Genomic DNA, 13,392 nt, shown 5'->3' on the forward strand with positions numbered 1-13,392 from the left:
TACTGTACGCAATGAGTACTGTGATGGTGTTCAGCAGAGAAGTTCTTTCTTTAAATGAAGGTTCAACAGAACTTACTCGTTATTTAATACTCACATTTGTACTTAGAGATCTGTTCTATTATAACCGATGAGATCATTGTTGTCTGAAGCAGAGAACTCTTGTTTTTTAAATGAACATTTTATTGCATCCCAATATAAAGATGAAACTCCTTTGGTTAAAAGAAGTCCCAATCTGGTACCCCATGAGATAATACCACATTACCCTACAGGGCTAGGGATAAAAACCACTGAGTTAGATTATCTCTAAAATTTCTTCAGTGCTAATTATTTCCTCTGGACCAGGAAAATAAACCAATATCCAGTGGAGAAGTGTCCCTCCTTCTGTGAGTTCTTGTGAACAATTTTGGGGACATTTGGAAAAACTCTATGACCATGGGCAGGAAACAAGTCCTGGAGAGGAAGGGGAAGGAAGCCTGGGAGGTGGAAACGCCTTGACAGAGGGTGCTGAATTCAGGCAAGGTGCAGCCACGAGTGATATCACTCAAAATACCTGGGCTTATGCTTGGTGGGGAAGGCCTGCAGCCCCTACTCACTCACTTGCGGGTCTCCTTGGACCTAATATGAAAATGTAAAATGTATTCCTGTGTGCCATGTATCTTTTTATGCATATACCACTGGAAGAGAGACACACCAAGTCAGTGATACCCTAATGCTAGCTGTACTAGGTGGCTCATCCCCATGAACAGAGAGAGGGCAGGGGCAACACAAGAGCACTGAATACTTGGCAAGGGGTAGAGACTCTTACTGAAGGGAGAATGGGTCATGAGCAGAGAGAAAAGGATCTAAAGTCACACTTGGCCAACTTCAGAATTTTTCCCATGCTCGCCCTGCAACTTAAATTGCCTTTCTTATGAGAAGCAAGAACATTTTAACAAACCTTTTTCATTTTTCCCATGTAGGAATCATTTGGAGAAAGTCAACATGGTGGCTGCACTGATTCTAAGAATCACCCAGCCTTTTATAATTCTTTTGATTCTCCTGGGAGCTCAAGGCGTAAGTGACTTGCCTCGTAAAGACTTTTAGAAGCGAACTGATTGGAGCCAGGTCTTCTGACACCCAAAGCAGTACTCTCTTGATTATTTTTCCTTCAGTTTAAAAAGTTACCCTTTAGGTTTTTACCCCAGTGTCTTGACTCTCCCTCCAAAGGGTTATATTGCTGGTGAGGGGAGTGTAGCAACAAAATCAATTTTTTTCTTTAATATTCTTTCACAATTTTGCTTAGACAGCGTATCTGCCATTCTCCTTTATACGTATTTCCCTTGTATTTTATGGCTTTTAAAATACAGGAGTGTTCATAGACCCCAGAACTTGGCAATCCATGGCAAATATTTGATGTTTTCCTATGACTTTTATGCAGGGGCATCCATTTCTTATGTCAGCATATGGTAGTAAACTAATTGTGAAAATGTGATGAATTTTACTTGTTAGTCTTTAAGAGAAACTTGTAAATCATTTATGGTGATAAATGGAGATAGCAATGAATAAAACCAGCCTTTTCTTTATTATTAGGTTGTGAAGCTTATCCTTTCAAGTATAACAGAGGTCCTGGCTGACATTGAGACAGATGCAGGTGGAATCAGATTTGTGATCAGGGTTCAGATCAGTGTTGACAATGGTTATTTTAGACCAATGCTCAGATAATTCAGAGTCACAAAGGTAATGATTTGAAGCTATATTTTTAATAAACCTCCTATCAGAAAACATTACCACCTGCTGCAATTTAGTCATTTAGTTGCTACCTGGATTATCCAGTCTTGTTTAATGCAGATCCCTGTTAAATAAGTACAAGAAGATGGGAAGAGTTATTATATTACTGCAAATGCCTTCTCCCTTTCAAGAGCAGGTGGAGGGCAGGATTCCTTTTTTTCTCCCATCAGGGAATAAATACTTTGGCATAGAGGGACATAGTCATGCTCTTTTGCACAATTTAGTTAGTTAGGAAGACTGGAATTTAAATTTGTGCCATTGATAGAAAAAGAGCTGAAAGTGGGTAAATACTTTTATCATTTAATAGTGTTGATATTGCACTGATTCTAAGCACCCTCGTGTCAACAGGGTTAAACTACAAAGTTTTCATCACTTAGGTAAAAGCAAAAGAAATCTGAGAGATTAAGAAGACTCAGTCTATGACCATATGGAAGACAGAAAGGGAAGTGCCGCTGTGGATGGTAAGAGGCCATCTCAAGTAGGCAAAAGATTTCTCCTAATGCTTCACAATCTCGATTCAAGGATAAAGGAGACGTGATTTTAAACCAAAGCAAAAAAGGTAAAGGAAATTTTCAAAAGCCATACAACCAATAGCGTTAGTATGAAGCATGCTGCCAATCATGTCTAAAGGAATATTTTAGAAAGGATTTTGGAAATTTACATTAGTACTTAGTTCTGAGTCCAACCAGAGTAGAAACAATATACGCTCTCATTCCCCATATTTCAAGCGATATATCTGCCATTCTGTGCTTTGGGAAACATCTCTCCTTGTTCCTAGAATCATTAAACATTAGCAACTGTTGAATTTAGCTCACAACATTGTTTTCAGCCAAAGCTTTCGCTGTTTTTAAATTTTGAGGGCTAAATAAGGTTAAATCTGTCAGAAGAGGTTTCAGAGAGAAATCTAGCCAATTGCTATAAGCATCTGAAGTAAAAAAGATCATTTCTAGGACTTGTGTGCATGGATGTTAGGTTTGTATAATTAAGAATTGCAATGAAAGGAAAACTCCATAATCGATACTACAGTCACAACTAGCCTGTTGTCCTACAATTGGACACAGGTCCAAAAATTAAATGTCACGTGTTTAAAAAAAATCAAACGGCACTGAGCTTGTAATGTATATTTTATTTTGCACAAGCTTGCATATATATACTGCACATACATTCAGTTTAAGAGAAGATGGAAGGCACACAAGGCAATTGGACTACTGTATCCTTTAAGTGGTACAAAGCAAAAGGTAAAAGTTTGGAGAGTGTACAAAAGCTTAAAACACACAAAGAAAAACCCCCTCCCACCCTCCCCCAACAACATTTTTTTTTTCCTCTTTTAAAATTTAGTAGCTGCCAAACTAAATTTTTTACTTTTACTTTAAAATCAATTGTCTACTGCACCTTTTATTTTCTTTTTAATATGGACAGGGAGTCTCATTGTTTTTTTTTATCATATCAATTAATATTACAGTACATCCTTGGTAATACAAAATTGTACACCTTCATCAAATAAATTAGGATAAATTAAACCAATAAATTATGCAAAGTCTTCAGAACAACAGACAACAACAAAAATCCACAATTGAAATTGCCTCTAGCTAAAAAAAAAATCAAAAATTGACTTTATCAGTTCAGTTATTGTACTATATTCAAATCAAAAGGGTCTTTATTACAAAAAAAAGAGCTTAATAATGCTATTTACAACATATTGCTAAATAATATAAAGGCAGTGTTTTGTCACGGTTTATACTATATACATATGAGAAACGGCTGGGACAATATTGGGGGAAGCCACGACCTTTGATTCTTCTAGGTAGTGCTGAGACCAACCCCAAATACATTTGTTTTTCTAATTCTAATTTTGAAGTGGTAATATACAATTTTAAAATGCTTTTTCCTCCTATGTGGAGGATTAGAATATTTTTAAAATACAGAATTAATACATTTTCACAAAAGAGGGCCAGTCTGTTTGCCTTTTCTGCTCATGTTTGTGCATTTTAGGGGGTGTGAGATCTGAGAGAAGGGCTCAGTTGAAAAGACTCAAAGTCCAGATGCTTCCAGATTCTGTTATATTCTTAGAAGGATAATTATAAGAAGATGCAAAGGTTAAACACCAGTTTTGATGCCAGCTCTGAATATGAGCATTTTAGCTTTAGTTTTATAGATGGTTTACAACCAACAGATCTACAGAAAACAAAACTGCATTTCCTTCAACATAACATTTAAGTGCAATACAGTAACTGCTGACTCATAATAAACCAGTTACATTCTTTTAAGGGGAGCTTTTTGAAAACAATGCTTCTTGTAATTTGCAAACACAGAGTTTGTACCAGGAGGAAACATTTGTACTATTCACACCAATGAATATTCTATAATATACATGGCAAAGAGATTTTGCTCTATCCTCACACGTACACTGCATCTTTCAGGGGAGTCTGTAAATCACTTTTTCTTTGATGAATTTATGATTGCTTCTGGGGGATATCCTATTTTTAAAGCCCCCAAATCTTTAGCTTTATGACTTTGTATTAACCTGTATGTGTATGTATGTGTGTGTGTGTATGTGGGGCGGGGGGTCACTTACTAAACGTCTTCATGTACATAGAAAAGAAATTTCATAAATTTACAGAAACTGCATTACCCTTGCCCTTAACATCTGATGAAAGAGACTGTTATCTTTTAAAAGTAGAGAGCAGGATTTTCAAGAATGCTTTCAACTGTCGATACAGTCACTGTAGTGTTCCTAATAAATTCAACAGATGTTGTGAGAATGTAGTTATTTATTAAAATCTCATGTCTTACGTAACAACAGCCATGAGGTTAAATATTTACATTGCTTTATAAAAGTTCCCCTCTTGCTTTAGTGTTTTTGTTTTGCTTTTTTTTGTTGTTTTTAAAATTTTTAAAAATGATATTCACCCACCTCCCTAGCACAGCAACAAAGATTTTGCAAACATAAAACACTTGAATTAAATAATACTCGGAGGCACAAAGCAAACTTCAGGAATATGTGGGTGAACATTTCCTTAAATAATGACTACATTCTACCATCTTCCACGTTGTTTTACCACTTAATGTGAAACGTCCTCATTAAACAGCCAGAGATACAGTAAGAATTAAATGTTTTGTTGTTGCAAATAGAACATTCTTTTCACAAAACATAACAAAAGTCTAAAATAGGTCCTTAAATCTAGATAGGAAAAGGTAAGCTTTCCACTTCACACGCATATATATATGTATATTTTTACATGTGTGTATATGTGTGTACGTGTTTTTATATTCACACATCTGCACACACATACATAGCACATGGTATGAAATATTGCTTCTATACTACTTTTCATTAGGCTAAGAAAACACAAGATTTGCACCACAGTTACAAAAAATTGGCTTCTACAAGAATTTTCAAAACTCGAATGCTGCTCAAACAATTGAGGAAAAAATAATTTGCGGTATCAAACTGTTCTAAAAATTCTCTTCTTCAAAAACGTATTCTCCCGCTTTGTTTTAAAAAGACACAAAATATGCATAGCTATCAACGTTATGTCAAACAGCCAGAAAAGAAATCTAGTGTTTATTGCAGCTGTAGTAATTGGAAATAAAGTCAAAAAGATGAAATTGAAAGCCACAGAAGGCACAAGAACAAGTGTACTTGTGGGAAAAAACTGGTATTTTGAAGGATTTTTAAAAATCCCCCCGCTGGTGCATTTTAGGTCTAGGCACAGACTATAACCTCAAGTGTATATGCAAAAATAATTTAGGATTAGCAGAAAATAAGTGGTAATGTGGTATTTCAACATGGACTTTAGACTTTTTTTTTCCCTATGTAAACTGTCCCTCATCCTTCACCCTCCCACCATAGAAAGTTAACTTTCTCCCAAGCAGCCAATTTTCACTTGGTGAGAGTTGAGCTAAGATTTTAAAGATGGTGATTTAAAAAAACCCTGTTAAATAGGAGTTTTGAGAGACAGGCTTTTGTCACTTTCCAATGCACTGGGAGGCACAAGATTTTATGATTGCAAAAGGGGAAAAAATTCACCTAAAAGCAAAGTGATCAAGTTCTAGTTTCAGAATGAGGTGAGTTTATCCTCATGCTATAATATCTTCTCTGAAATAATTTCTATGCCTCAGTTAACATTGAGAGGACATTATTGTAGATAAGCACATCAATATTTGGTTGTGAACACAAACTTTTGCTTCATTTGTCTATTTAAATTAGAAAGGCAGGGGAGAATAATACTAGAAATCCAAATAAGTCTGGAATCAATACTGAATTTGCCCCAGACCAAGAAGATACTAGCAATCTGTCTATATAGGTGAATACACTACAGTTTTGCCTTTTACCTTGCAAATGGCAACACAATGTTGATACGAATTACATGGAACAGCAAAGACCCAGTTGTACACTGACGTGAACGATGAATGTCACACTCTTTTACACGAAGCAAAGCAAAAGAGTGTGACCACAAGTTGAGATTGCTTCCCTATTTTGTGCTGATTGGATTTTTTTTTTGGTTATTCCAACGTAATGATTATCTGAACATTTTTTTTTTCAAGCAAGCTGGAACAAGAACAAATTGGATCTGATGGCTCTGAGTGCACTGTGTAAGGAGAGTGCAAGCCAGGCAATGTGTTTGGCTGTGGGTGCAGAGCGAAGCCGGTGGTGTTCCAGCCCATGCCACTGCACTCTGTCTACACTGCGAGAGCCTGTTAGTCTCCTGAGCAATGCAGGGCATCATCATAAGACTGCACCGTTTAATTTAAAGTCAGCAGGTTTTCAGGCTTTGCGCTGACAATAATTGCCTTCATACACTCCTGTCCATCAGCAGAATTTATAAACGACATTAAATTACAGCGACTGGGTCAGTTACAGTTGACGTGGGTCAACCTGCATTCTCCAAAGTCAAATGTATTTTTATAAATGAAGGAAAAATGGTATTTATGTTCTATCTGATCTAAATACCAGGTTTGTTACTGTGTCATTTTAGGAGGTGTATATCAAATTACCTATCAGGAGGGAAGGGTCTGGAAAAGCCTATTAGAATGAACCAGGAATTCTTACTGCATCTGCAAACAAAACCCATCTAAGAAAACAACAAGTGGGAATGCCATATGACTTTTTAAAAGCAAGTATGGGACATTGTACACTTCTGAGAAACTGGAAAAAGAGAAAAAGAAAAAAGAGGAGAACCATTGAAGAAAGCATAAAATAGCAGCTAGCTTTCTTGTGTGTGCTGAAATTGTGTCTTTTGGGTTAACCCCCAAACTTTCCTATGCTATACACTCTTCTCACATTTTGGTCAATACTAGCTTCTGAATTAGAAGAAACTTTATCAATTGCTTTAAAATGCTATATCTAAAATGAAGAAACAATTAGACTGTCACCACTTTGAATATCCATCAGGGTAGTGTGGAATTGTCTATGAAAATAGGTCATCTTCATATGTGCTCCTCTCAGGAGGTGAAGATCAAGTCAGCTAACAGCTGTCAACTAACTTCTAGCGTTGGCAGGAATTTTATGGTCAAGTTGGGATGTCCTGTATTCCCTACTATAGAAAGATATTCAGAAAATAGTGTTTTTTTGAAAAAAAGTGTTAAATAAACAGAAATAATTCTTTTAAGCATATAAACAAAGTTGAACAAAAAGTAAATTTGAAACTTATGTGCCTTTTCATATCTGAAGCAAGATAAATAGAAAATGATAACAAGTGATAGAGGTTTTTCTCTATGAAGAATGATATATACTCACTTATTATGAAGAAGAAATTATTGTAGAATTTAGAGAGGTGACTAGAAGATCATACATGAATTTCCAGTCTCATCTTGAAAGAGTCAGTTTTGTGCAAAATTGCTTTGCCTCCCTAAGAAACGGGTACTAGTTTGAGGTGTTCGCCACTTCTCTTAGGAAAGGCTTAGTGATTTTTCTTTTTTAAATTTGGCCTTTTGGGATACTTTTGAAAAGTGAGATGTTCATCTGCCATTGGCATTATTTTTAAACATATTTAAACATGAGTTCAAACCAAACAAAATATTTAAGTTTATGACGTGGTTTCATTGAGTTTTCTGAACTTCTTAGCAGTAAAAACAAGAGACACATCACTGTCTGTGGAGTTGTGCTGTGTCGGGGGTCTCCCTCTGCCAACCGCCATTTGCAATAAACCATCAATCAAGTAGAAGCATCTTTAACAAATGCCCTTCCTTCCTAATATAGACTTTACACAGGTCAACATTCTTTTTCCCTGAAAATTAACCCTATTTTAAGTCTCCGAATGTTAAGGGCCTTGGGCAAAAGTAAATTAAAGGCGAAGGAAAATAACCATCCCCTTGCAATGGAAAACAAAAGAAAACAAGAGAAAGATGATGAGGAGGAATTACCAGCTGACTTCACAACATATCTATGCCTCCCATACACATATATATGAAATCAAAATCCAGACACATACAACTAGGACATCCAACGGGGACTGCTACTATTCGTACATTCCGAAAGAGTTGTTGAAATTTCTACTCATGAAGCAGCTCTTGTAGGCAGTTCGGGGATTTGAAAATCTCAGGGACTTCACTATCCAGCTTGCAGATGACCTTGTATATGGCCTTCTTCCAGGAAGGATCAACATCTTTGCCTGCGATAATGGCATTGAAAAACTCCCGTAATGTGATCTGCGCAACTTCCAGGAATCTCTCTGGAACCTGCTGATACAAGGAGACAATGGCATTAATAAAGTTTTCAGTTTCAAGTCTCCAGTTCTTCAAAGGAAATTGAGCTAAGTTCTTTCTTTCAAAAAGGGGCTTACATGGCACCTGCATTTTCTAAAAATGGCCAGCCTCTATTCTCTTCTGTAAAGTCGTTATATATAGCAGCATTGTAATGTGGGCTTGACAGCTCCGTAGAGTTTTTGAAAGAGACTTGTGCAAAGGATACATGGAGATCTATTGAAAAACTAGGATTCCACTGTGAATATTGGGGTAGAAAAAGGGGACACACTGTTGGGATTCCTCACTTCATTAAACAGGTGTATTCCAGAAGCAAGTCTCCAACTAATGTTTCAGAATTTGAGTCACATTTCCTTTTGGTTTCCATTATGAAAACAAAATGTATTCTCAAAAGTAGAATAATAAATAATTGGCCTTTGATATAAATTAAACCCACACTGTAAATGAAGAACACCTAAAATCTCAGTTTCCTGCTTGTATCAGAGGATTGTTGACTCAATTGCTAAATTGTATATTAAAGTAATATGCACTATAAAGTACTCTACATACAAAAAGGAGTAAGATAATGACATTAACACTGAGTCCCAGAACACAAAATTTGTACTGAATCCTAAAATTCTACATTAGAAACTACTTTACTTTGAGATTAGAACTGCTTCATAAGAGAGTGATTTTGGTAGCTGATAAAAATAATAAAAATTAATATTTTTGGAGTGCTTATTATGTGTCAGGTACCGTGTTATGCACTGAATGTGAATTACGTCATTCAATTCTCCCAACATCTCTATAAGGTGTTATTATCCCCATTTTACGGTGAAAAAACTGAAGCTCAGAGAGATTAAGGGAATTTTTTAATGTCATTATATTCCAAGATAAACATTCTCCAAATACTCTCTTTAGAATCCTTATTTGTTAATTCTTTCCTTCCACAGCAATTAATATATATGTGTGTTGGTGTGTATGTGTGTGTATCTGTGTATGTGTGTGCTCTTACTTGTTTATTTAATAGTCTGACCTCTTATCTAGGGAAAGGAGTAGCTATTGATGAACTTTTTTAGTATTCTTTATAAGTTACTCATGATAAAGCATGGCCTATCCTTCCCCAGGCCAAGACAACGGATTCACAGAATCATTCTGTGAACTCATAATATTCCAAGTACACACTAACACTCAGTAGATTTCTTTTACTGGGTACTTATGCATTAGTGATTACTAATGAATTACTAATACATTACTAAGGAAACATTAGTAACGTTTCATTTTTACAGTAAATGCAAACATATGAGGAAGTCAATGCACTGTAGTTGTATGTGTAGACAGATCTATCTACACATATATGAGAGGTGAAAGATTTTCATCTCAGTTCAGACATGCTATGTAACAAAGCAAAAGACAAGTATTTTCACATTGAACATATTTGATCGCTTTCTCCCACTTTTTCTCAATTTGTGCAATGGACTTTTTTATAATGATAGTAACTGTTTAAAAAAACTAGAAAGATCACCAGACATCCTTGGTTTACACATTTAAAATAGGACAAAAAAGTTCACTGCTTCCAGTGGCAAGTCACTTGTCCTTTGTAAAGAAACCTAATAAGTCCTCAGAAAAAAGGGGCCCCCATCTGGGGTCAGAGTCTACAAAAAGTGAAAATTTTGAGTAGCCCTTCCCAAGGACATACGCATTGGGCAGTTTCTCAGGAACTGGGAAGCACAGTTCCCAATGCTACCTAGAAAATCTTCCAAGACACCACCTTGTCCCCTGTGGATGTGCAAATCCATATATCCTACTGGCCATTCCCTGCTGAGAATTCACCTGGATTTTCTACAGAACTTTGGTGATTTTCCCCCAAATCTCCTGCATATACATGAGTATTTGTGGGGTGGGAGGGGCCTGGAGGAGAGATTAGCACTCTCACTCACCTTATATGAAATAAAAAGTCATTAAGCAGCCTTTTTGATTACTCTCCCCACTTCCCCCAAAGATAAACCTTCACATTTCATCAAATGGGCATTAGTGAGAGAGAGAGAATCTGCCTGGAGAACAGTTGGGGAGTGCAACTACTCCCTCTAACTACTCGGTTTGGGAGCTGTTAGCCAAATGCTATGGAAACATAATCACAGGCATTTATTAAAATAAACATTTCAAGAAGTGTGGTTTCACTGGCCGTTGGCGACAGATCCATGACGAAGATCTATGTTCCTTGAACATTCGGGGACATGGCATCGCATATCAGAGAGCTGTGAGGAACAGAGGGTATGGCAGCTGCTCCAGATGAAGTTAGAGAAGGCCGGGACCCCCGCCCACTCCAAGGACCCCACAGGAGGTCTGGGGAGCCAGGGGCCAAGGGATCAGGGGCGTGTTTAAGATGGTCCGAGAGGGAGATGCATCTAGAACAGCATCAGTGCTAGAGGAGGAGGGAGGGGAGTGTAGTTCTAGCATTTGCCTGGGAATAAATCAAAGTAACTTCTTTGGGGGTGTGTGCAGCCTCCACCCTGTTCTTCTCATTCACCATGCTTGTTAATGGTTTTTATCCTGTTTTAAACATTCATTTCTTTTGGTAGTAATCTTGGGCTGTCCTTTAACATCTTTTGTATTTGTGTCTTGAGGTTATTTAACTTTTCTCCTACTTATATCTAGTTGTAATGAATTTATCATAACCTGCCTTTTGATAAAAAGCCATGGTTTCTATTCTGTGTATCCCCATGATGCTTAGCAGAGTTCTTTTGCATAGTCTTTGATAAATAGTTCATAATGAGATCTTGTCTTCTGCTTTACTCCATATTGCCCTAGAGTCACACTTATCTTCTCCCTCAATACTTAAAAAAAAAAAAAGGAATTTTTAAATAATGATAAAAAAAGATAGAATTTAAAGAGTTGGAATAGATCTCAGAACCATTTTATAGATAAAGAAACTACGAGATTCTATGAGATGAAGAAATTATGAGATGAAGAGACTCATGAGAAATAACTTGTCCAGGTGTCTCTCCATTAAACCATGTTGCCTCTTTTTTAATGCATTTTCAGTAATTTCTACTTATAGGAGCATCAAAACCTTGACAAGCTGTGGATCTGTGATTGAGAAAAACCACAGAAGAGCTAGCAACTTTGAAATAAATGAGAATGGTACAAAAGATTCCCAGGAGGAAACTTTGGTTATTGGTTTATGTTTGGGAAGGGATGAATTCTTTGTGAACAAATGAAATGGTTTGCTAATTTAGTTCTTACTTTGAGGCAATACTCATGCAACAGATTGGGCTGGATAAGAGAAAGTTATAACGAGAACCTTTAATACTAGAGCAGTTACTCTTTTTTGGTAGCTCCAGAGAAGTAAACTTATGGGTAGCAACTGATCTTCTGCGAGAGTGCCAAGGAATTCCATCCACAGGTAGAAATACCACCCATGATAAAAGATACGCTTACCTCTCTGCTAGAAAATTTTCCCCAACTCCATCTAATAGAGGGAAGGGGTTCCTTTCTGATATTTTTTTGGGGGGGGTGTCTTAGAATTCAGGCTTATAAGAATGGTGTTGCCCATATTTTTCTGTACCTCTTCACACCTAATGGATTTCCAATCACTAATAAACATCTGCAGAAAATCCCTTAGTGACAAGTAATCCCTTATCTAGGTTTCTTTTAATAGAACCCAACAATCTGCAGAATGAACCCTGGAGTATCTCCTCAGCATCAGGTGGCAACAGTCAATCAAGTCCCTGGAATGCAAGACAATGCAGGCTGCTGGGAGGGGGGAGGGAAGGCCATGCCTTTGGACATGCCACAGGGGAAAAACAAAAGGCTTCCAAAGTCTCTGGCTGGAACTCTGAAGCTATTGTGGGAGCTGCTGTGCTGAGTGTTCTTCAGGAGAGGAGAATGGAAACTTTGCTTTGATAAAAAGGCATCCCAATATAGGAACCTCACCCCAAATGGTCCTGCCTCTCCTTGCCTTGATGTTTGGCAGAGGAGAATATAATTGCAATGAGGTACTTGAATGCACTATAAATTTGAAGGGGGCTGGCTATCAGCATCTACCAATTTCATCACAATTGTTTGTACTTGAGTTTCAGAGCAAGCGAGGGCCTTATGGGCTTCAAGAAAATGGAGAAAATGGGAGGATGTTTTCAAGTCTGCTCAGTCTGTGGCTGAGTTGTGCGTGTGCGTACACACAGGCACACACATGGTGTGTTGGGTGGGTGGGTGTTTTGCTGTTCTTTTTTTTTTTTATCGGAATGAGTGGCAAAGACACATTTTCCCCCCGTCTTCCTCCTCCTCTTCCCAGTTGCTTTACCTTCAAGGATGATTTGTTTTATTAAACTGACTGTCCCTAGCCTCTGCAGTACATAATAAAAGCCTGACATAGCAGGCTGCCTGCCTTCTGTGTCCTGCAGACACTCATCATAAGTGTCAGGACATACCAAGGTTAGCGGTCACTGGAAGTGTGCTCGCTGGCCCAAACCTTGCCAAACGCTCTTGGCAGCTGAATGAATGTCATAGAGAATAGAAGGGGAATTACAAAGGTTAAAAAGAAGACAGCCTCTCCTATTTTCTGGAGACAGAGAAGCTGATTTTTCACACCTCTGAAACAGCCACAAGCTCATCCATCGGCCTCTTGCAGAGGACCTAAACCTTGCCCCTTGCACAGCTCCCCATGGACACCTTTACATCCTCGATCCCCTTTAAAAATTGGTCCATAGGTGTAATTTCATCAGTGAATTGATCTTGGCTGAAACGGATGGAAAATGAAGCAGGCATAGACCTCTCTCCCAAGCCCCTCCCCAATAACCAAAGGCTCAAGTAGCTATCAAGCTTATCAATAGATTACAAACTTATCGAGGGAGATCATCTTTTCAGTTCATCTTTTAAACTATTTTTTTTCAAACTTACTTCAATGGGGAAATGGAAAAGGAGACATATGTTTGGGCAGGA

At 37.5% G+C, this 13,392-nt stretch overlaps 1 protein-coding gene across 1 annotated transcript in view; it reads right to left on the reverse strand.

The window, feature by feature from the left end:
• Window positions 1–3,037: 3,037 nt before the first annotated feature.
• Window positions 3,038–13,392, reverse strand: part of PROX1 (prospero homeobox 1) — a 51,907-nt gene continuing 41,552 nt past the window's right edge. Inside the window, exon 7 of the mRNA XM_087439136.1 lies at window positions 3,038–8,448. Coding sequence (XP_087295262.1) covers window positions 8,263–8,448 — 186 coding nt within the window. The 3' untranslated portion in view covers window positions 3,038–8,262. The remainder of the gene's footprint in view (window positions 8,449–13,392) is intronic.

Source organism: Ceratotherium simum, chromosome 2, assembly GCF_057802395.1.
Source record: "Ceratotherium simum simum isolate JZ-2026a chromosome 2, ASM5780239v1, whole genome shotgun sequence".
Taxonomy (NCBI): Eukaryota; Metazoa; Chordata; class Mammalia; order Perissodactyla; family Rhinocerotidae; genus Ceratotherium; species Ceratotherium simum.